This window comes from Marmota marmota, unplaced genomic scaffold (assembly GCF_001458135.2).
Source record: "Marmota marmota marmota unplaced genomic scaffold, marMar, whole genome shotgun sequence".
Taxonomy (NCBI): domain Eukaryota; kingdom Metazoa; phylum Chordata; class Mammalia; order Rodentia; family Sciuridae; genus Marmota; species Marmota marmota.
This window is the reverse complement of record NW_026000051.1, coordinates 1,188,923-1,209,956: the sequence shown is the minus strand read 5'-3', so window position 1 is coordinate 1,209,956 and position 21,034 is coordinate 1,188,923. Positions and strand designations below refer to the sequence as shown.

Genomic DNA, 21,034 nt, shown 5'->3' with positions numbered 1-21,034 from the left:
AGGAGACTGCAGTAAGCTGGCTCAGAAGACAGGGTCTTAGGAAGAAAGGTAAAGCTGCTACAATATTCCGAATCTCAGCTGAAGAAGAGGGTGGGTGTGCCCAGTACAGCAAGGGGAATCCACCCCACCTAGGATGAGCCTCTCCTGCTGGGGAACAAACAAATCTGTGCCCAGCAGGCCTGCATTACCGACATCAGGGGAGGCTATGACCCATCAGTTCTAGCCACCAAAGTCCAAGTGACCAATCACCCCAGCAAGGAAATTCAGCCAACCCAGGGGTGTTCTGAGCCTGTGCCACTCAGAACACCAGTCAGAGTAGGTAAGTGCTTCCCAAAGACCTGCTGTGTTTTGGCCTGTGTGATGACATGTTCCATCCAGAGTGGAGGAACAAGGTTTGGGCTACTCTTCCTCCTGCTGAACGACTTACTTTTACATAGCTGTAGTGTTTGCTTAACACCTACTCTGGGCTGGGAAAAAAATGTGCCTTTTGCCCTGGAGTAACTGCTTGGCAACAGTATTCTCCAGAGGGGAGGACAGTGGGTCAGAAAGACAGGGTGTTGGGTGAGAGGGTGTGCACACACCACGGGCCTCACAGTCAGAAGAAAGCAGATCTGGACACAACCTTTGTGTTAATCTGGGGAACACAAAGCATAAACAGTGATTTTTAATGCAGAATTTCTAAAAGGGAGAAGGAGATGTTAACCCAACCAAGCCAGGTGGCCTCAGGTTGGTTCTGCTCAGGAACAGGCCCAGAGCTTGCAGTCTGGGGCCAGATTCCACTGCTGACCTGACCTGTGGATTAACTGTATCCTCAGTAGAAAACAAAGTAACTTTAAAGTCCCTCCAGCATATTCTAAGATGATAACCACATTTTACATTTGAGATGGAAAACCTTGAGATTTCTAAACAGGAAAACACAATCAACTGGGAAAATAAGCAGCCCCGAGCACAGGTCCTCTGGTCTGAAGAAAGCAGGACACGCCTGTCCATGAGGACCCCCACCTGTGCGGGGTCACAACAGCTCCTTCCTTAGGGAGGGAAGCAGGAGGAAGGGCAATGCCACAGTGTTCAACGGAAATTTCCAAGAGCCATCAAGAGACCATGAAGAAAATCTGCTGCTTTGTTCTCTTCCAGGAAGACCGGCCCTGGGTGTAACCACCATGGCCATATCTTCTAAAAGACAGCTTTCATTCTGTGACTGGCGTCTCCAGTCACCATGTCCTCAGAACTAAGGGATCCTTGGCTACAAAGACATGCAACTCAAAAGGACCAGCAAGTATGCCTGTAGGGGCACAAGAGCTGTGGCTGCAGCAGCGAATGGGCATGGATACTTTGAAGAAGCGCATTATGGAGCCAGAAAGTATGCACGTTTTCTGAGGCTACCTTTTAAAGCACATTTGGTTCACAATGTCTTTGCAAATTTAAGAACTACCACAGAGCAGGGATTGAAATATGTCTACTTTCTTTATAATAATATTTTTGTATTCTTTGTGGCGGGGGTTGAGCTTAGTATTTTTAAATTTTTCATCAAAACAAAAATATTACTACAGAACTCTGTGTCCTGAAGCTTGAGGAAAGTCTGGATTGCTTCAAAGGGCTGCTTGTCACTTTATCTTCAACATGAAGTTCTGAGAGCAGAGAACCTAAACCAACCATGAAAAAAGGCTAATTCTAAAATGCTAAAATAGTAGGGAGGGGAGCGTGGAAGGAGTAGATGAACTCTAGATAGGGCAGAGGGGTGGGAGGGGAAGAGAGGGGCAGGGGGTCAGCAATGATGGTGGAATGTGATGGACATCATTATGCAAAGTACGTATGAAGACATGAATTGGTGTGAATACTTTATATACAAACAGAGATATGAAAAATTGTGCTCTATGTGTGTAATAAGAATTGTAATGCATTCTGCTGTCATGTATTTAAAAAATAAAACCAATTAAAAAAATAAAATGCTAAAATAGTATAGTCTGTGCATAACTGTAATCCCAGCAACTTGGGAGGCTGAAACAGGAGGACAACAAATTTGAGGCCAGCCTCAGCAACTTACAGAGACCCTGTCTCAAAGTAAAAAAATAAAAAAGGGCTGGGGATGTAGCTCAAGGGTAGAGCACCTCTCGATTCCAGCCCCAGACCATACATACACACATAAATAAATAAATAGCTAAAATTCACAATTGCTTCTTTCCAGTCTTACAGAGCACTCTCAGGTTTTAAAATCCTAGTCTTTTACTCAAGGAAATCAACCTGACATAAACATGAGCTCAGACCTCTGTGTCATAAACTGGCCCTAGGCCAGCTCCCCAGTGTGCAAAAGGCCACCACTAATGTCCCTCTTCCTCAGGAACCAAAGAATCTGGATCTCTGAATTTAGTTCAGGAAACAACTCATCTATACCCAGTTGCCCCATCTGCCAGCCAGGACCTAGCAGGAGCCTGGGGAGGTGTGGGTGTGGGTCAACCCTCCTCTGAAAGAAAGATCCCCTGGGTGGAGGAGAACAGTGGAGGGTAGTAGGGGAGGCAGGCAGATGGGCACAAATACTCAGAGGGTCAGGGAGGGCAGGCGTGAAACACATCAGGAGTGATGACTGTGAAGCTGGGCCAGACTCCCAGCCTAATCTGGGGAAGCAGGGGCCTCCCCAGCTAACACTTAAACTTTGGGATGGGCTTCTCAGCAGGCTCTTGAGAAATGGTTTCTGGGGAGATGCAGGGACCTGAAAGTGAAGCAGGGTAGCAAGGCAGTCAAGAAAAAGCATGCCTTCAGGCCTCTCCATGGGCCACAGGTGGGCAGGGGTATGTGGCCTGAAGAGGGCATGCCTGAGTGCATGGAGAGGCAAGAGCACAGTGTGTCAGGCGTACCAGAGAGCTGGTAGAAGCTGTCCTGGGAGGCCAGGGCATATAAGCGCCAGCACGGCAATGGGGCTGCATGAGTCCTACTGGGTCAGGAAGCCTCACAGCCTCCCGAGAATGCTACATCATGTGGTTCTGGGGTGCAGAATATGCTTCCTTCTCTGCTGCCAAAAGCGCTAATTCAGAAATCTAAATACAGTATCCAAGGCGGAAGCCTTCCACCCAGCCATCTTTCCTCCAACCAAGCGATCCCGTTGTTCCCAACGTTCTGGTGATGAGATGCCTAGCCAAAAATGAATTCTCCCAACTTTGTCTTAAAGTACAAGGCCACAAGGCTAAATCCAAAGCGTGTCCTGGGACACCCCCTGGGGGGAGGGTAAAGAAGAAGAGTGAAGGTGAGCAGGGCCCATCCCTTCCACACTGCGCTCTAGCACTAGCCTGCAACGTGGGCAGCACCCACTGCCAGCCCTGCCAGGCAGGCCATCTTTCATCTTTCTAAAGCTCAGAGAAAAAGACCAGGTCCAAAGCTACACAACAACTGGGAAAGCCTGAGCATAGACACTACTTGGCTGAGTATAAGCTCACCGAATATTCCTGACACCTAAGTCAGTGACCACATCTTTTAGGTGGGCAGGTGCTGGGTAGATGGCATGGCAGTACCATGGAAGGAAAATAATAATAAAAAAAGAAAGCCATGGACAGGAAAGGGCTGTAAGAACCTCCCCCTACTCCAGAGGAAAGAGAAGGGCAGTGAGCAAATGAGGGCCTTCAGAGTACCCCCACAAAGTGGCCAGGAATCCGCAGGGCAGCTGACTCCCCAGGTACCATGATGAGATCTCCAACATGGGAAGGAACTTTGGGAGTGTAACTGCTGAACAATCACGGGGCTTCACTCAGCTTCCAATGGAACCCCTTCCTTCCATTGGTGGTGGATATCACTGGGTGATACAGGGTGGCTGATATAGGGCATGCAGAACTAACTGATAGCTGGAACCAAGTCCTTTTGTTCTGTTCCAAGGTTGCCAGTTGGCTAGGACTAGATCTCAAGAAAGAAGTGAGCATGGGGTCACCACCACAGCATTGTGCCAGTCTGGGGACACTGCAATACAGTTCTCATCCCTGAAATGGGAGGAGACCTGGCTTTCAGTGGTGTCAAGCAGGCACAGCACCATTTCCCTGAGACTCCTTTCTCATCTGGAAATTGAGAGCATTAGGTTATGCCAGTGGTTCTTACTGTGGTCCTGAGCCTACAGCAGTCACTGCCCCCCTGAAAGGACTTAGAGATGCACACTCTTGCACCACCATCGATCAGAAACTTAGGTGGGCTCAGCAATTGATGTGACCAAGTCCTCTAGGAGACAGGGAGCCCACTGGGTCTGAAGCCTAGCCTTGCTGACCCTTTCCACCCTTCCCTACATGCCACACTGCTCCATTATCCAGCAAATACCTGCCAAATGTCTACTATGCACTAGGTACTCAGGACCCCCGGGAATAACCCAAGTCTGCCCTGTGGTGGGCCACATGCAAGCTCCATTCATGTGGAAGGGCACATGGCTTGTTTGCTAGTTGGTGACTGTATAAGTGGCCCAGCTGTACTTTCTAGCAGCTCTCATCTTCAGCCATGATCTTCTTCCAAAAATTACTGTACTTTTTTAAAAAAATAAGGTACTCATGGGCTGGGGATGTGGCTCAGTGCTAAAGTGCTTGCCAAGTGTGTATGAGGCTCTGGGTTTAATCCCCAATATTCTGCATACAAATGGAAATGCAAGATGCTCACATAAAATGTCACTGCATCGCTATTGATGAAAGAAACAGGTGTGCATATGGAAGGAGGGTCGTCTTGGGGATGGAACCCAGGGCCTTGTGCATGTGAAGCAAGTACTCTACTACTGAGTTAACACCCCCAGCCCTATGTAGGCCCAATTACCTAAAAACAAAGTCAACTAGAAACATTCTAAAAAAATTATAGAAAAGTGTATCAGAGATGACATTTCTTTCTCCTAAAACTATTTTAGTGCTCACAGTTTCAAAGGTCTTGAATGTTATTCTAGGCACAAAATAACAAACATCAAGTGGCATTTTTAGCAATCCATTTTGCTTCAGGAGTTGTACACAGGAAATGCAAAAGCAAAAACAAAAGCTAAAATGCTCTACCCTAAGAGGAAAGACGCAAACTACCATAATGCTAAAAATGGGACTAAAATGACCCCCCTCCCTTACACTGAAGGGTCCTGCAAAAGGCATCTGCCAAGAGCTCTCCCTCCTCTCTCCCACCCAGGCAGGCTGGGGAGGGTACAGGAGGCGTGGCCACAGAAGGCAAACAGCGGTCCAGCTGCTGCAGAGCCCGACGGGAACAAGAGTCTAGGTCCGCTCCAACCCATCTTGCTCACTCCATGTCAAGCCCCTGTTAGAACCACACAGGGGTTTGAGCCCTTGAGTAAAAGCAAAAGCCAGAGTTTTCACACAAGCCGCAGTCCATCTCCATGAGTTAAAACAACTAGCCTAATAATCGGTGCAACACACTCACAGCGGCTTCTGCTCAGAAGTAAGGTCAAAGAGAACCACAAAGCTAATGTGAAAAGTTACAAAACAATTCACCCAATGGCAAGTCTTCATTTAGGCAACGAGAAACACATAATCAATAGACAGTCAAAGCAAGCGAGGTCAGAGTGCAGGACACAAGCCCGACTATGACTGAGCTGCAGCTGGTTGGCTCTGAGTTTACCAGGGGCAAGTTTTATCCCTTAGAAGAAAGTATATGAACCCAAGAGAAGATGTAGCTTTTCCCAGTACTGCTTCTCGAGGCAGATGTAAAGTAACTGTGAACCGAGTCTTCAACTTTCATTTTACAAAATCTACAATGTTCTTAAAAAAAAAAAAAACTTTCAATACAGGGCTGGGGTTGTGGCTCAGCGGTAGAGCACTTGCTTAGTATGTGCGAGGCTCTGGGTTCAATCTCAGCACCACATAAAAGTAAACAGGATAAAGATGTTGTGTCCGTCTACATCTAAAAAATATATTTTAAAAAACCTTCAACATCTATACCTCAGGAAAAATCAATAGTCCAATAAATTCATATTAAAGATATTTCTTGGGGAAGCTAAATTATTAATATAGCCCAGAGTGCTGTTTTCAGGAACTACAATTAACACAGAAATAACCCCTGAAGGGCTGGGATGTGGCTCAAGCGGTAGCGCGCTCGCCTGGCATGCGTGCAGCCCGGGTTCAATCCTCAGCACCATATATAAAGATGTTGTGTCCGCTGAAAACTAAAAATAAATATTAAAAATTTAAAAAAAAAAAAAAAAGAAATAACCCCTGAAGAAACTGATGCCATAACAGAAGTCCGCTTCCACCCGCCTGTTTCTGGCAGCAGCGATGGGGGCGCAGTAGCCCACTGCCCAGCCCAGGCACCACCATGCAAACATCAGCCACGGGCCACAGGGACACCAGGGTTTGGTGTTACTGTTTCCCCTGCTTTTTATGAATGAAACAGGGTAGGTCTGGAAGGACAGTCGCTAGACCAACGGGCTACAGGACACTCAAGACATCAGAAATCCCTCCATGGAATGTCATCATGAACATGGCCTCACACTCTGCAAGAGGGGCCCCTGAAGTTCAAGTGAAGAAAGCAGGCCCTGACGGGGATTCACTGGCAAGAGTAGTTCATGAGCAGTGAGTGAAGGACGGGTCCTAAGGTCCCCAGGAGCCACTGTCTTGGAGCTGGGGCTGACTCTTGGGAGGACAGTCAGGCTAGCCTACCCGCTGCATATCCCTCAGTGACAGACTGGAGCAGCGGTGTGCAGGGTCCCCTCCTCCACTGTGTTCAGGGCATCTCCTTATGAGTGGCTTGCCAGAAATACTGTGTCAGTGTCACATGTGGCTTGGCCCAGTAAGAAGAAAAAGGGAACCAGAGATTTAGAAGCTCTTCAAAACAGAGATTCAGATGTTCCATCCAGGTGGTGTCACATTAGGGCTTGGGTTAACCTTCCCTGGTGCTCAGCTGAGGGAAGAGCACCTGGGGCTGAAATTCTGCAGTCACTGGCTGGGGCTCTGCTTGCTGCAAAGTCTGACTTCATCACTTGCGAGCTCTGAAAGCATGGACATCAAATCTCCCCTCCTCATTAGCAAATGGAGGCAGGACACACTAAGGCTGCTGAGAGTAGTGAGAGAGAGAATTCGCAGTCATGAAATTAAGCTTTTTTGCACAAGTGCCTTGTTCCTTTACATACTTCACAAACAATTACCAAGAATAGGGATATTTTTTCCTATCATTCCAGTGATCAACTTCATTAAATTTAATAACTGGTGCCATAATTTTATCTAAGCTACCATCTCCATATTCCATTTGTCAAGTAACATAATAATTTTTCTTTTTCTTTTGAGATGTGCGTGATCTGCCTAAGTTGTCCAGGTCCCAGTAATCTTCCCACCCGGTCTCCCAAGGAGCTGGACTTCAGGTGCATTTTACTGTAATGGCTAAGTGACTCAATAATCTAAGGACAACTTTTTTGGGGAGCGGGGAGTAAAAAATGCTGGGGATGGAACCCAGGGCCTCCCCTCAGACATGCCAGGCCAAGTGTTCCACCACTGAGCTTCAACCCCAGCCCCAAGGACAAGTTTCAAGGGGGAAATACCTAGTGCAGGTTCCCAGGGTTGGCCAGGGTTTTTTGTTTGTTTTTACTTTTTAGTTGTCAATGGATCTTTATTTTTATTATTTATATGCAGTACTGAGGATCAAACCCAGTACCTCACACATGCTAGGCAAGTGCTCTACCACTGAGCCACAAACCCAGCCCAGGATTTTTATAATGTTAAATATGTAGCAGTGACACCTAGCAGTGACCTTCTTAAAGGCTTTGTTATTGCTGCATAACGAAATACCACAGATTGAGCAGCTGGCAGTGGCCACCTGCCTCGCAGGCTCTGGGGGTCAGGATCCCAGCACAGCACAGTCAGATCTCCCTGAGGCTGTAGTCAGGTGCTATGGGCACAGCGCTTGCCTGTAGGTGCCACCAGGGAAGGGTCTAAAAGTGATTACAGGAGACCAAAATGTGCCACCTGAAACAGACTTCTTTGGCAGGTTTATTCTGACTCACAGACCACAGTAAAGCTCTGTCCTTATGGAAGAACTTGGCACACATAAAGAAAAGCTACACTGGTAAAGGGGTACGCTAGGAAGCTGCTCAGACTTCCATGGCCTGAGAGACTCTATAAAGTAAGCAGGATTCCTCCCTCACCCCGATAGGAGCCCCAGCCCTGCTCTTTCCTGAACAGCACTTCTCCCGGTTCTGCCTGGTGGGACGCCTGTGCCTGCCTAACTAAACATGGTTTACTTCTTGCTGATCTGTTTTATGTCAATTTAATCGTAGTGCCATCAGGAAACCTACAGGGTGGAGGGAAGCCATTTGTCTGCCCCCTACCCAGAGAGGATTAAGGGCCCCAGCCCTTGCTGGTTGAAGGATGGAAGATGCACTCAGCTCAAGAATGTCTCCAGAGTGAGTCTGCTGGCAAGATAAGCTCAATAACCTCACCCTGGGAGTGACATCCCCTGCCTTCCCCACATTGGAGTCATAGGTCCTGTCCATACTCAAAGGGAGGGGAATCCCACAGAGGTATGGACACCAGGAGGCAGGAATCAGAGACCACACGGGCATGGCCACCTTACAACTGTCCAATTGAATCAAACTTATAATTAAATGCAAATAAACTAATTCCACCCCAAAATTTAGATGAACGGAATTGGTTTACGGACTACATGGCCCGTGTCCTTGAGACTGCGCTGTTAGTAACCACAGGACACGCTGTGGGAGCTCAGGACAGTCATCACAGGGTCTTCCCCACTCTCTTCCTGGTGTGCCTACTACCATCACTGGGATCTCGGTGGCTCTCAGTCCAGGAACATCACTACCTGCACAGTAAGCCTGACCCACCCTCGCCCCCTGGACTGAAGGAACATAGCATCGGGTGTCTCCTGAACCCCAGGGCCAGTGGTGCAGACAGAACAAGAGACAGATAGAGGGTGGAGGTGGGTTAAGTACTTTGGGAGACCACTTTCATTTCCACTGATGAACACCTGATCCCAGGAGAGAAGCAACGGTTTCCTCAGCCCTGCTCATCTTTTAAGGTGCCAGTATCTCACTCCCTGCTCTGACTTTGGAGGAAGATAGCAATTTCCTTCACACCATAGTCCCTAAATATAAAATTAATTCCTTTATTTGCTCTACAGCAGAGGGCTGCAAACTTTCCTTTTAAAGGGCAAGATACTAAATATTGTTGGTTCTGTGGGCCACAGTCTCCTGTAACAGCTCAGCTGCCACTTAGGAAGGTAAGATAAGTGTACGAATGGGTGTGGCTCTGTACTAATGAAATTCCCACTACAAAGCCAGGCAGCTGACTGATCTGGCCAGTAGTTTATGATTCCTGCTCCAAAGAAATAGCACTGTGGGCTGGGGATGTGGCTCAAGCGGTAGCGCACTCACCTGGCATGCGTGCGGCCCGGGTTCGATTCTCAGCACCACATACAAAGATGTTGTGTCTGCCGAAAACTAAAAAATAAATATTAAAAAAAAAAATTCTTTCTCTAAAAAAAAAAGAAAGAAATAGCATTGTGGCCAGTATGGGGACACACCCCTGTAATCCCAGCTACTTGAGGCTAAGGCAGGAGGATGGCAAATTGGAGGCCAGCATCAGTACTCAGTGAGTCCCTATTTGAAAATAAAAAAATAAAGGGCTACAAGGAGAGAGGGGGGGAGGAGTAAGGGAGGGGGAAGAGAGAAGAGTTAGGGAAAGGGAGAAACAGCATTCCATCCCAAGGCTGAGAAGACCACAGTGGTTCTCGAGGGTGATGCTGGTGGGGCATGATGCTACCTTACTCAGTGCATCCCCGCCTGTGTGTATTGCAGCTCCACGATACAACTGGACAACCTGAAGGGCCGCCAAAGCCCACCTTGAAGTCAGTGTCAAATCACATCCAGACCATCTGGATACACTAGGTTCCTCTGTTCAAACCATTACTTTCTCCCGCAGACCTTCCCTGACCTCCCAACTAGGTAACTGGGTTGGAGCTTTCTGCTAAACTGTGCCTGTGTGGCAGGCCAGTGTCATGCCTCCTTCCTCCCCCCAAAAATCAGTTTTGCTTGGTGCCGTCTCCAGTGCCCAGCTCAGGGCCAAAGGCTTAGAAAGTCCTCACTGACATCCGTCAAATGGATTGGAGGAGCTGGGCACAGTGGCGCACACCTGAAATCCCAGAGGCTCGTGAAGCTGAGACAGGAGGATCACAAGTTCAAAGCCAGCCTCAGCAACAGCAAGAAGCTAAGCACCTCAGTGAGACCCTGTCTCTAAATAAAATACAAAATAGAGCTGGGGATGTGGCTCAGTGGTGGAGTGCCCCTGAGTTCAATCCCCAGTACCCTCCCCCCACCCCCCAAAAGGACTGGAAGATTGGATTCTATGATGTGCTTTTTCAAACCCAGGTACTTTATAGACACAGCAGTTAAATACCATCACAAAGTCTTTCTACAATTACTTAGTTGAACTATAAAGAGAGTTCTGGCAAAAAAGGAAAATCAAAAATAAGACAAACATTCCAACTGCAGAAGTTTAACATTACTGTGCAAGTATAATAAAATTACCAATCATATCCATTGCATTAAACATATCCATTGCATTAAACGAACATCATGTGAAGCCAGCTCTGGCTTCTCCACAATGCTGGGACGTTTGGGAAGGTGAGCCTGAGTGGCGGTTTTGCTCAAGAACCCTCAGTAGCGCTGCAGAGTGGCCACAGAGCCATCCACCAGAAGCCCTCACCCCTCCACACAAGCCTGCTCTCCGTTGAACACACTTCCTTCAGACTGCACTTTCTGAAAAGAGCAAGCCCCCTCAGTTTGTTCTTAGCTGGAAGAAGCAAAGGAAACATGGAAGCAAATCAGTCACTGGCACAGCCAGCCTCCTGGGACCCTTTGAAACACGATGCTGGCGACACTGAACTCATCAAGAAACTCCCACCTCTCTCCTGCAAGCCATGTACCCAGGAGGTGCCACCCCACATCTCACAAAGGTCATTTTAATATAAACAGGAAATTAACTTGTCACTCCTGACACTGTCATCACAGGGTTGGGGCCCTTGGAGCAACCTCTAGTTACCTGCAGGAGGACACCTGGCAGAGCAGTTCTGAGAATCATGTGAGCCACTCATGGATGGAGGCTTTCTGGGACCCTAATGAGAAACAAATTTTCATTAGGAGCCCAACTGCCCATGAAGAGAAAGAAAAACAAGTTCAGCGGGCTCTCTCAACCTTCTTCTGGGTTTGTTTGAGCAGCTCCCTCCCCAGGCACAGGTGCCAGGTAAGAGGGAGAGCTCTCCAAGTGGACATGTAGCACTGTCCATTGAAGCTACTCCTGTAAAAAGCCCCCGAATCCCACAAGTGAAGAACTTTGGGGAGAAATGAAGTTAACTTCTCAAGTATGTGAACATCTATAGCCAACAGTTTAGACTTCCATGGCTAATGCCAATTGAAAAGGCCCTAAAAGAGCCACTATCCACTGTTTATACATGAACCAAATAAACAACATGGATTTCCTCTCATGTTCCACGTCTCAGTGGATGGCAAGCACCTTCCAACACAAACCAGAAACCTGAGGCCACCCAGGCCCCCTGCACTCTTTCAAAACCCAGAGCTCATTCACTTCTAGCCTATTTACATCTTACCTTCCAAGTACCCAGGGACTCTGTGCTACTGCCACCAGCCTCCAGGACACCTAACTCACCCTCAGAGCTGCACTCCTGCCTCTCCAGGGCTCTCTCCCTCCAAGCCATCATTTTTTCAAAGCACAAATCTGATCTCTTCCTTCTTTATCAATCTCTTAGAGAAACAGGCAGGCACGCAGACAGACAGACAGACAGACACAGACACAAACACACACCATTGAAAATGCTTTGTGGCTCCCTGGCTTGTTGGTACCCTGAACTCAAGGCTCTGACAGGGCTACAGTCCACATCTCAGGTCCTAAGTGCCTCTGCCTCAGGGCCTAAGCCCATGATCTCCTCCCTCCCCAAGAGCCCACTGACACTTCACCTAATTAACTCTGACTTAGCCTTCAGAGCTCCACTCTGATCTTTCCTAGTGATTATCAGTCTGTAATTATGTACCTACCCAGCTATTTCAGCTTCTTTCTTAACCAGAGTTCCCTAGAGCCCTAAAGCAACTATTGAAGTAATGAATCTTAGTAGCTTCTCTCTACACATCTAGAATGATACTAGCTATATACTGTCCCTGGAAGACCTAAGAAAACAGTCACACCAGGTTCAGATGAGGAACCAGGTCTGGAGAGATATGCACCTATAGTACTGATGCATAGCAGGTTTTGTTGCCTGAAAATGAAACAAGAAAGTGATCAATGAACCACGCACCCCATGTGTTGGCTCCTTCCCCCACCCCACGACTCCTGCCCAGTCTGCTCCCTTTCCTGGGACTGTCTAAACCACACAAGTCACCTCAGACATTACACGCAGCATGACAGCTAGCTGCAGCTCAGGAAGGACACAAGGACCCCAGTGAGGCACCCACCTCGGAGCCAGTCCTGGCTAGGCCCCTTGGCATAACCCTGGTGCAACCTGTGGTGAGCCAGTTAACTCCTACCTGTCTCCTTCTTGCAAATGGACAAAGGGGGAAGACACTACCAATCTAGCCTCAGCTGTCCCATGACACTTATTAAGGTAAAAAGGAAGGTAGAAGGTGCACAGAACGTAAGGCGTCTCCTAGGACCCAAGGAAAGCTATGCAGCTGGTATCAGGAGGGTGAGAGGGAAGGATACTGCCCCAAACCAGCACCCAGCCCTCCCTGGCTCTCTCTGCCCCAGGTTCTCTGCAGACTCTACCTACAATACAGGCTTAGTCTCAGCAGGAGCTCATCCACTCTGTGGCTTTACATATGATCTGTGCCAGACTCCCTAGTTCATACTTCTGGCCTGGACATACATTTAACTGTACACTCTGCCTGGCACTTGGAGATCTAAGAGGCTGCTGTCACACTGAGCAGGACCTGGTCTCCCTCCACAATTGGCTTCCTGACAGCTGTCCCATCTGAGTTGACAACAACCTCACCTGCACAGTGGCTGCTAGGGCCAGAAGCCCTAGAGGCATCCTTGATCCTTCTTTTTCCCACTTCACATCCATTCATCAGGAAATCCTGTTGGCTCTAACTGATAAGATACGTCTGGATCTGACCACTTCCCAGCCTCTCCTCTGCACCAGCTCCCATGGGCTGCTACCCTAGCTCTGCTGTGTTCTCAACACAGGAAGTACTTCTTTTAATATTTTAGCTGAGTGGGAGAGCACTTGCCTAGCATTCACAGGCTCTGGGTTCTATCCCCAGCATGGCAAAAAATAAAATTTCTGATTATTTCACTGCTCTGTTCACAACTCTGTAATAGCTGTACATTTCTCTCATAATGAAAGCCAAAGCCCTTGTAGTGCTCCTTAGGGCTCATGGGATCTCACTCAACTCACCCCAGCATTCACACTATTCTTTGAAACACCTACCAGGACCCCCTGCTAAGATTGCTTCTGCTCTAGGTGTGCTTGGCCAGCTCCCTTAGCTCCTCCAAGACTTACACAAACTTCACCTTCAAAATGAGCCACGTCCACGGGGCCTGTTTAACTTATCATCTGAGCCCCACTGCCTGGGACCCCTACAGTCTCCTTCCTTCCCTGCCCCCGCCCTCAGCACTTATCACCTTCTCTCACACTTCATATAGAATTCCCCAGTGGATAACATTTCCCATTTAGAAAGTTAAGTCTTGCAGTAGATCTGTGATCCACGTGACCATGCCTGGTACATGGAAGTGTCTCATCAACCATTACTACAGAAATGCACAGAGGCACTTCTTCTGGGTGCTCCTCTGTCTTACTGCGGAAGCATGTCCAGGCTGCCTGGCTCCATCCTGTAGGATTCTTCAGTTCAAATGCCCACCAAATATCTCTGGGTCCTGGTTCAAACTCTTGGCCACAGCCAGCTCATCTTTCCAAAGCAGGCCTTACTGCATAGGTCAAGGCCAGCTGCCCATGGATGAGCTATTTATTGCCAAAGGTCCCCGGGTAAAACTGGAGACTAGCAAAGCAATCTGGAACTGTTGGGTGTGGGAGCAACAGCTCTCCCCAGCTGGCAAGCGCCCTGCTGTACTGGAGCTGAGGGCCACGATGACTGTAAGCAAAATCCCAGAAAGAGTGGGAAGAGCTCCATCACACTAGGCCTGCAGGCCCCAGCCTCTACCCAGAGAGGGCTGCTGAGAGGATTTAGTGCAGAAGAACCACATCATGCTCTCATCTCACCCTGACCATAAACAGATTTGTTGCCATGTATTACTGGCATAGATACTTCCTAGCAAAAACCAAAACACAATAACCAAACAATTGCATTCTGCAGGTAGGCAATCATTCTTCATAATTCCTCACTGCTTCCCCTTTACTGCTAAAGATTTCTAAATTACCTTAGAGGCAGGAGGAGTTCCGCTACAGTGTTCTGGTTCCAGTGCACCCAGGACACTGAAGTCACCTAAGGCTCCAGCAGGGCAGTGACAGCTGCTTACTTAGCTCATCAGGGTGCTGTGGGCAAGAAGCCTCAGATCCTCATGACAGGGCAGCTGGCCTTCCTGGGAACCAGGCCTCCAGGAGAGACAGGAAGGCAGAGCATGGAGTCTTAGAAGATTCTGCTCAAGCCTGATCTAGTGTGGGAGGGAATCACACCTGGGAGTCAATGCCATGAGGCAGATTGCTAGGCCATGCTGGACCACAGTCATCTCATGTAGACCAAGGCCTGTTTTAAAGTGCCCAGGACTAACAAATGTTTTTTACTTTTTAAAAGAATTATAAGAAGAAAATAAAGAAGTATGTGCATCAGAGATTCTATGTGGCCTGCCAAGCCTAAAATATTTACTATATGAATCTACAGAAAAAGCCTGAGGCCCCTGCTATAGACCATACATTCCTGGTGAGTGAAGAGATGTCTTAGGGTTGACTGGCTTTACGTGGCGTTCCCCTTTACGTGGAATCTAATCCCTAGTGAGCACCTTAGGGAAGTAGGTACGCAGCAAACTCATTCCAAAGATCACGATGGTAATAACAAAGAGAGGACAGGAAGGAAACAGGCAGTGATTCCTTGCCCTACAGTAGATGCTGGTAGATACAGTTTGGTGCACGGGTGACTAAGCAAAAAAGCAACACAAGGACACACCTTCAAAGTGTGCAGCAATCATCAAGGTATGAAGACTCCAGCGCATAGGTCTGAAAAACAGTGACCCCAAGGCCTCGAGCTGAGTGCTGCAGCAGACTCTCCTGTACTCCTCGCAGAGACAGCTGCCACAGTCTGCCTTCCTTTTACAGACACACAAGTTGAGGCAGACAGGGTTACATGGTAAATAAATAGCAGGAGACTATTCACTTACCCTGCAGACTACAAAAAACACAAAGACCACCTTTGCATCTTGCCTGCTGGTCATCCCCAGGTGCTCCCCTTACTGATCCTAGAGTGCCAGGGCTCAGGCCCAGTCTCCCACCTCCTCTCACTCACTCCAGACTAGAAGCAAAGGCTCAGCCTGGCCCTGATTACAAAGACAAGGCAATCGCAGGACAACATCTAAGTCCTTTTCTAACCTGAAAACCAGAAGATTTTTTTTTTTTTTTTGCAATGCTAGGGAGTGACCCTAGAGCCTCACATCTGCTAGGCAAGTGTTCTACTTCTACTCCACATCCCCAGCCCTATTCATTTTTATTTTAAGTTGCCAGGCTCACCTCAAACTTGAGGTCCTTCTGCCTCAGCCTCCCAAGTCCCTGGGATTACAGGTGTGCACAACCATAGCCAGAACCAGAAGATGCTATGACCTTCTGCAAAGGAAGAGTGATTTGTTTCTGATTCACAGAGTACAATTACTACAAAAAAACACCCAAACCAAAGACACTGGAGGCCAGGGGTTGGCAAAGTTCTGCTTATAACCCAATTCCCCTCAGCCACCTTTTGCAAGGCCCTCTTTTTATAGCTTGCAAGCAAGAATGGTCCTTATATTTTTAAATGAATTTCATTTAAAGTTGTTATATAAGCATCTACATAATAGTCTCAATTTTGTTTCTTCTAAAATATTCACTATCTGGCCCTTTAAGAAGTTTACTGACTCTTAACACAGATCAAGTATCCTGGGGCAGACTCCTCTGCATAGTCCACAAGGGCCCCTGTAAGAGTCCCCAGCACTTCAGCATGAAGTGACTTCTGAAATCAAGTGCCTCATAGCATCCCTGAGAAGAACTGGAGAGGTAATTAGATACAAAAGTGGCTGTTGGCTATTGCCATTATCTTAAATAATGGTGACGCCCTCTAAACAGCTGGAAAAGAAAGAGCTAAACCCAGAAATGCACTGTACGCATGTTCCCAAGGCAAAGCACATCCTAAAGCCAGTGGTGAGGCACAGACATTGTTCTAAACTTGGAGAGATCTGATGACAGAGCCGTTTCCTTCCCTTTTCTTACCCACGCCCAAAACAACACCCTACTCTTCTCATGAGAAAAACTCTTTCACACGTATGGTTTTCATTTCCTACATCTGAGCTTTTGCTTAATAAAACACAATGCTCGGGTGATTAGAGACACACGCCCACTGCATACACACACAGGAGCCAGCAGGGCACACTGACCTTTAGCACTATGCCTACACACAGGAAGCCACTGGCATCGCCTCATACCCAGCCCACTGTTACACACGTCACTGTGTCACACATGGTCTAATGATACAGGCTGTGCTGTGTGGCATGGCTTTGGTATTACTCACATTTGTTGTTATATCACTATCCTGATGGACCACACCACACACTAGCTACAGGGTGTCAGACCGGTCACTTCACTTCTCTAAGCCTCAGTTTCTTCCTGGTAAAATTAGGGAACCATTTTAGAAGATTTTTTTTTTAACTTTCTAGCTCAAGACACCAGTAACTCTAAAAGCATGCTGAATAACCTTTTGCTTTTAAACCTTCTCTCCTGACTCTGGACCTATTTATGATCACATCCCAACATGGCTTCAGACCTCAATGATGAACAGACTCAATAGACACAGACACACCCTCACCCATCGCAACTGCTTGGACACCTCGAGGGCAGCAAGCTGCTAACAGACCATGCCCCATCATACATAAGCAGGTGGCAAAGGAGAGAGAGTCGGCCCTCAACAGTAAAGAGCAAAGGGGATGCACTGGGTCCTTGCCCTGCTGTCCGGCAGCAAGCACTCCACCAACAAGGCTAGCCCCTCCAGGCTCACTCTGCAGCTTTCCTGTAAGGGAACTCTTTAATAATCACTGCTCTCTGGGAGACAGAGGACAAAAAGCTGCCATGGCAAGTGGGTTTCCTTAACAAGGCTTCAGGTCTCTCTTGATAAAACTCAGCATTGGAATGTGACTAAGTCAAACCCAAATCAAAGAGCTGTGGGAAATCAAATTTTTAAAACAAAATGGGACCTTTGGCACTGATAATGGCTCATGAACTTCCCATACCCATTCCCTGAGCTCCATGTCATCAGATAAGTCATCAGTATGGCATTAGCAAGTGTAGTTTGAGTTTTATAAGAACGATTTTAAAAGGAAAACATCAGTACTGATGTGCAGTTAGCTTGTGGCTACACATTGCTCACACAGATGTGGCCTTTTGGAAAACAACATGACAAGATCCTTTAGGCCTCTCCAACGATACTGGCCAGGAGCTTTAAGCTGAGCCTCGCCCTGAGGAAAGCATCCAATGGAAATCAAGGCCCTCGATTGGAAGCTACTCACTGCCACCTTACCTTAAGAGCAGAAAGGGGATGTACTTCCCATATTTGGCAGCAGCGAGTGAGGTGATAAGTTGTGATCACTGACATGACAGAATGCCAGTCATTACAGTAGCTGTGAAGACCATGCAGAAGATAATTTAAAGGGTGAAATTATTTGCACATGCTGACAACATGTGAAAAATGTGTGTGTGCACAGCAGCTGTGGGGAAAAGAATGGCAACAGCCAACACCTATTCTCCCACTCACCTTCAGGTTCTTTAGCTCTAGACCCTGAGCCTGCACTTTGTCGAATTTGCCCATTTTTCTTTAATAATGTAACATCAGGGCTGGGGATGCAGGTCAGCAATAGTGTGCTGGTCTGGCTTACACAGGTTCAGGTTTTCATCCCTGGCAACAAGGGACAAAATGTAACAGCATTTCAACTAAAATAAAATGTAACTCTCTGCATTTAGCCCCCAAATAATACCAATAATACACTTACCAAACACTTACTTCATGCCAGACATTGTTCTGAGCAAACATGCACAAACTGCTCGATCCTCCTGCCACCCTATGAAATAAATACTATTTGCTGGTGGAAAAACTGAGATCCAGAAGTTTAAAAGCATACCCAAGGTCAACCAATGGAAAGTGGGTTGGCAACCAGGCTCCAGCATTAGGCTCATAACCCTGTATATCTATGAATAAAACAATCACAACACAGTACTGGAAAGTGGGAAGTTAGTATTCAAGTCAGCCAGAGTAGCTTACCTAGGCCTGTCCTGCAGTAACCATTTAAAAGGCATTTAACACCACAAAAAGCATTCCCATGCCCACAGAGTTCAGCCAAACTGAGGCTTTCTCAAAGTGCTAGAAGCAGCAGTAGTTTGCAGATGTGAATGACAGAGACCAATACCAATGGTCACTGAATCACAGACGTCAAGGGGACTGTTTTCCCTTTGACTGAGAGAAGGAAATGGGTAAAGAAATATCCAAACTCACACAACTAGTTGGAATCAGGAGAAAGCAAGGCCTAGGACCCATGTCCATGGACCTGATAAATCCAGGTTCTTCCTACTTGGCAACATATGATAACAAGCATTGCTATCATTTATTAAATGTTTTCTGTATGCTGAAGGCTATAATTCCTTTACATGAATCATCTCATTTAACTCTCACAATACTCCCTGGAAGTGGGAATCATTATAATCTCACTTACAGATCAGGACATGCTTGAGAATGTAAAGAGTTTGTCCCCTTCCCTAAGCTGGAAGGCACTGGGCAAGTGGACAGAGGGCAGACTGGGCCCTTGCACATTTTGGACGGATACTACCTGGCACATGGGTATCCAGCTCCCAGATTCCTCTTCACTACTTAATGTGCAGAGGCAAGTCTAAACACCTCTTGCTGGCTGCAACCAAAACTCTAAATTTGCCCCTACAGCACAGGAACCTAGACAGTGAAGCCAAGGCAAATCCTTCCCTAGCTCAGCCTCTGCTTGCCAGTCTCCTGCCCAACACTGCACATCCCATGCAACCAGGTGGTGGGCTGAGCGTTCTACAGTCAGCCCTTCCACGGGTGCTGACTTCATTCACTGACACGCACATTGTGTGTAAACATGCAAACCATTAACATTTTCATTTACCAGGCTGGTATGGCCTCAAGCTGCAGGGATCTTTGAAGGAGACAACAATTCAATTTGTAATTACTGATGCAATTTTTAATTCCCAAGGAAACCTCTGCCCCCCATGTTACACTTCCCAGGGCCAAAACGAACACTGTAAGCAACCCTTTAAATGGTTTCTGAGAAAGGAAGAGAGAGCCTACCTGCCTGCCTCCTAGGAGAGCAGGATTATGGGTCTGTTTCAAGAAGTTCAATTTCAAAGTTTCCCTAGATGTCTGGGTAAATAATCAAAAATTAAATGTTGATTCTTTATAAAGGCCTTTTGTGAGATGATCTCCTAAAATGTGAACAATCCTCAGTAAAATGACTCTTTGCAAATTCAGAATTATTGCAGGGTAGAAGACCACGTACCTGTTTTCATTCTCCAGCATCTCTGCCATGGGGGTAAAGAAAGGCTAAGAATACAAGTGCCCAGGGCCCTGGCCAGCACTGGTAGATGGCACTCCATGCACATACAGGGGCAGCAGCAAACCACAAGGCGTTATCCTTGCTATGCCCATCCTCATTCACAACCTGGTGACAATGGGCCAGGCAGCACTCCAGGGGCACAAGGGCCATGTGCCCAGCCCTTAGGGGGTTCACAATCAGGTGGCAAACAGATTTTTAAAATAAAAATTCCCATTGTTTTGAAGGAAATAAGAAAACTTGGTAAGAGGCAGTCACTTGGAGAAGGTGAGGCCACAGGGATTCAGTTGTTCAAGGTCAGATGGCAAACACAGGTAGAACTGCTGGAGCCCTCAGGGCCACACTGCCACCACTGTCTTGTCCTGCTTCTCACCTGATGCAGACCTTCTAGAACTCATGATGGCAATGAGTCGAATTTATCAACCACAGAAATTATTCATTTCTGTGAAGAACATAAAGCAGGGGATGGGGTTGTGGCTCAGTGGTAGAGCGCTTGCCTAGCACATGTGAGACACTGGGTTCAATCCTCAGCATCACATAAAATAAATAAATAAAATCAACTCATTGTGTCCATCTACAATTAAAAATATTAAAAGAAAAAGAACATAAAGCATTTTTGTTTGGGGCTGTAAAAATATTTTTAAAAAACAACCAGAACAGTAAGTCGGACAGCATGCTGTTGGTCCCTGGCTGGGTGCATGTCCTGCACTGCCTGGAATCATTTGCAGTGGCAGATAAGCAGAGCTGGGGGGGGCGGCGGGGGCAGGCCTCTCACACAGGTGTTCCACCACTTCAAAATTCCACTTTTTAGAACTGCACTATAGAAACAAAGTAACTGATCTAAATCACAGACAATGATCTCCTTTAAATTCCCCTTCCATCCTCCAGGGCTCTGACTGAAGTCTGATTTCCAATACAGGGCAGAAGGCTGGGCAGAAGTCAGGGTCCACCGGGGCTGTCCTGGTCACCTGTAGCAACCAGGAGGGCGAGCCAGGTCTCCCACTAACTAGCTCTGAAGCAGACCCTGACTGTGTGGCTTGTCCAAAACATGCACAGCTTCATAACAGAGACAAAATAGCACGCCGTGAAGGCCTACTCCTCTGCAGGGCAGGGAGCAACTCAGGACACAGCTCTGGGTTCTGACTAGGAAGACAAACTCCATCCTGGGTCTGGCTTATGTGTGTGTGCGCGCGCACACACACACACACACACACACCCCACCCGCAAAGACAGGATCCTGGCCAATGGGATCCTGGGCCATCAGTTGCTCCACTCTTCATTCCCCACCCACATGAATCCTCAAAGCCCTCCTG

The 21,034-nt window shown here is 47.4% G+C and overlaps 1 protein-coding gene across 8 annotated transcripts in view; it reads right to left on the bottom strand.

Moving 5' to 3' along the window:
• Positions 1–21,034, bottom strand: part of Rapgef1 (Rap guanine nucleotide exchange factor 1) — a 100,488-nt gene that overhangs the window by 76,852 nt on the left and 2,602 nt on the right. For 2 of the 8 annotated variants that reach the window (XM_048812844.1, XM_048812845.1), the window contains exon 1: positions 12,952–14,384. The exons of 1 other annotated variant lie outside the window; for it this stretch is intronic. In XM_048812844.1, the coding sequence (XP_048668801.1) occupies positions 12,952–13,027 (76 nt within the window). In that variant the 5' untranslated portion in view covers positions 13,028–14,384. Of the gene's footprint in view, positions 1–12,951; positions 14,390–21,034 lie in introns of those variants that run through there. 5 more of the 8 variants (XM_048812843.1, XM_048812846.1, XM_048812848.1 and 2 more) reach the window with 5 other exon arrangements.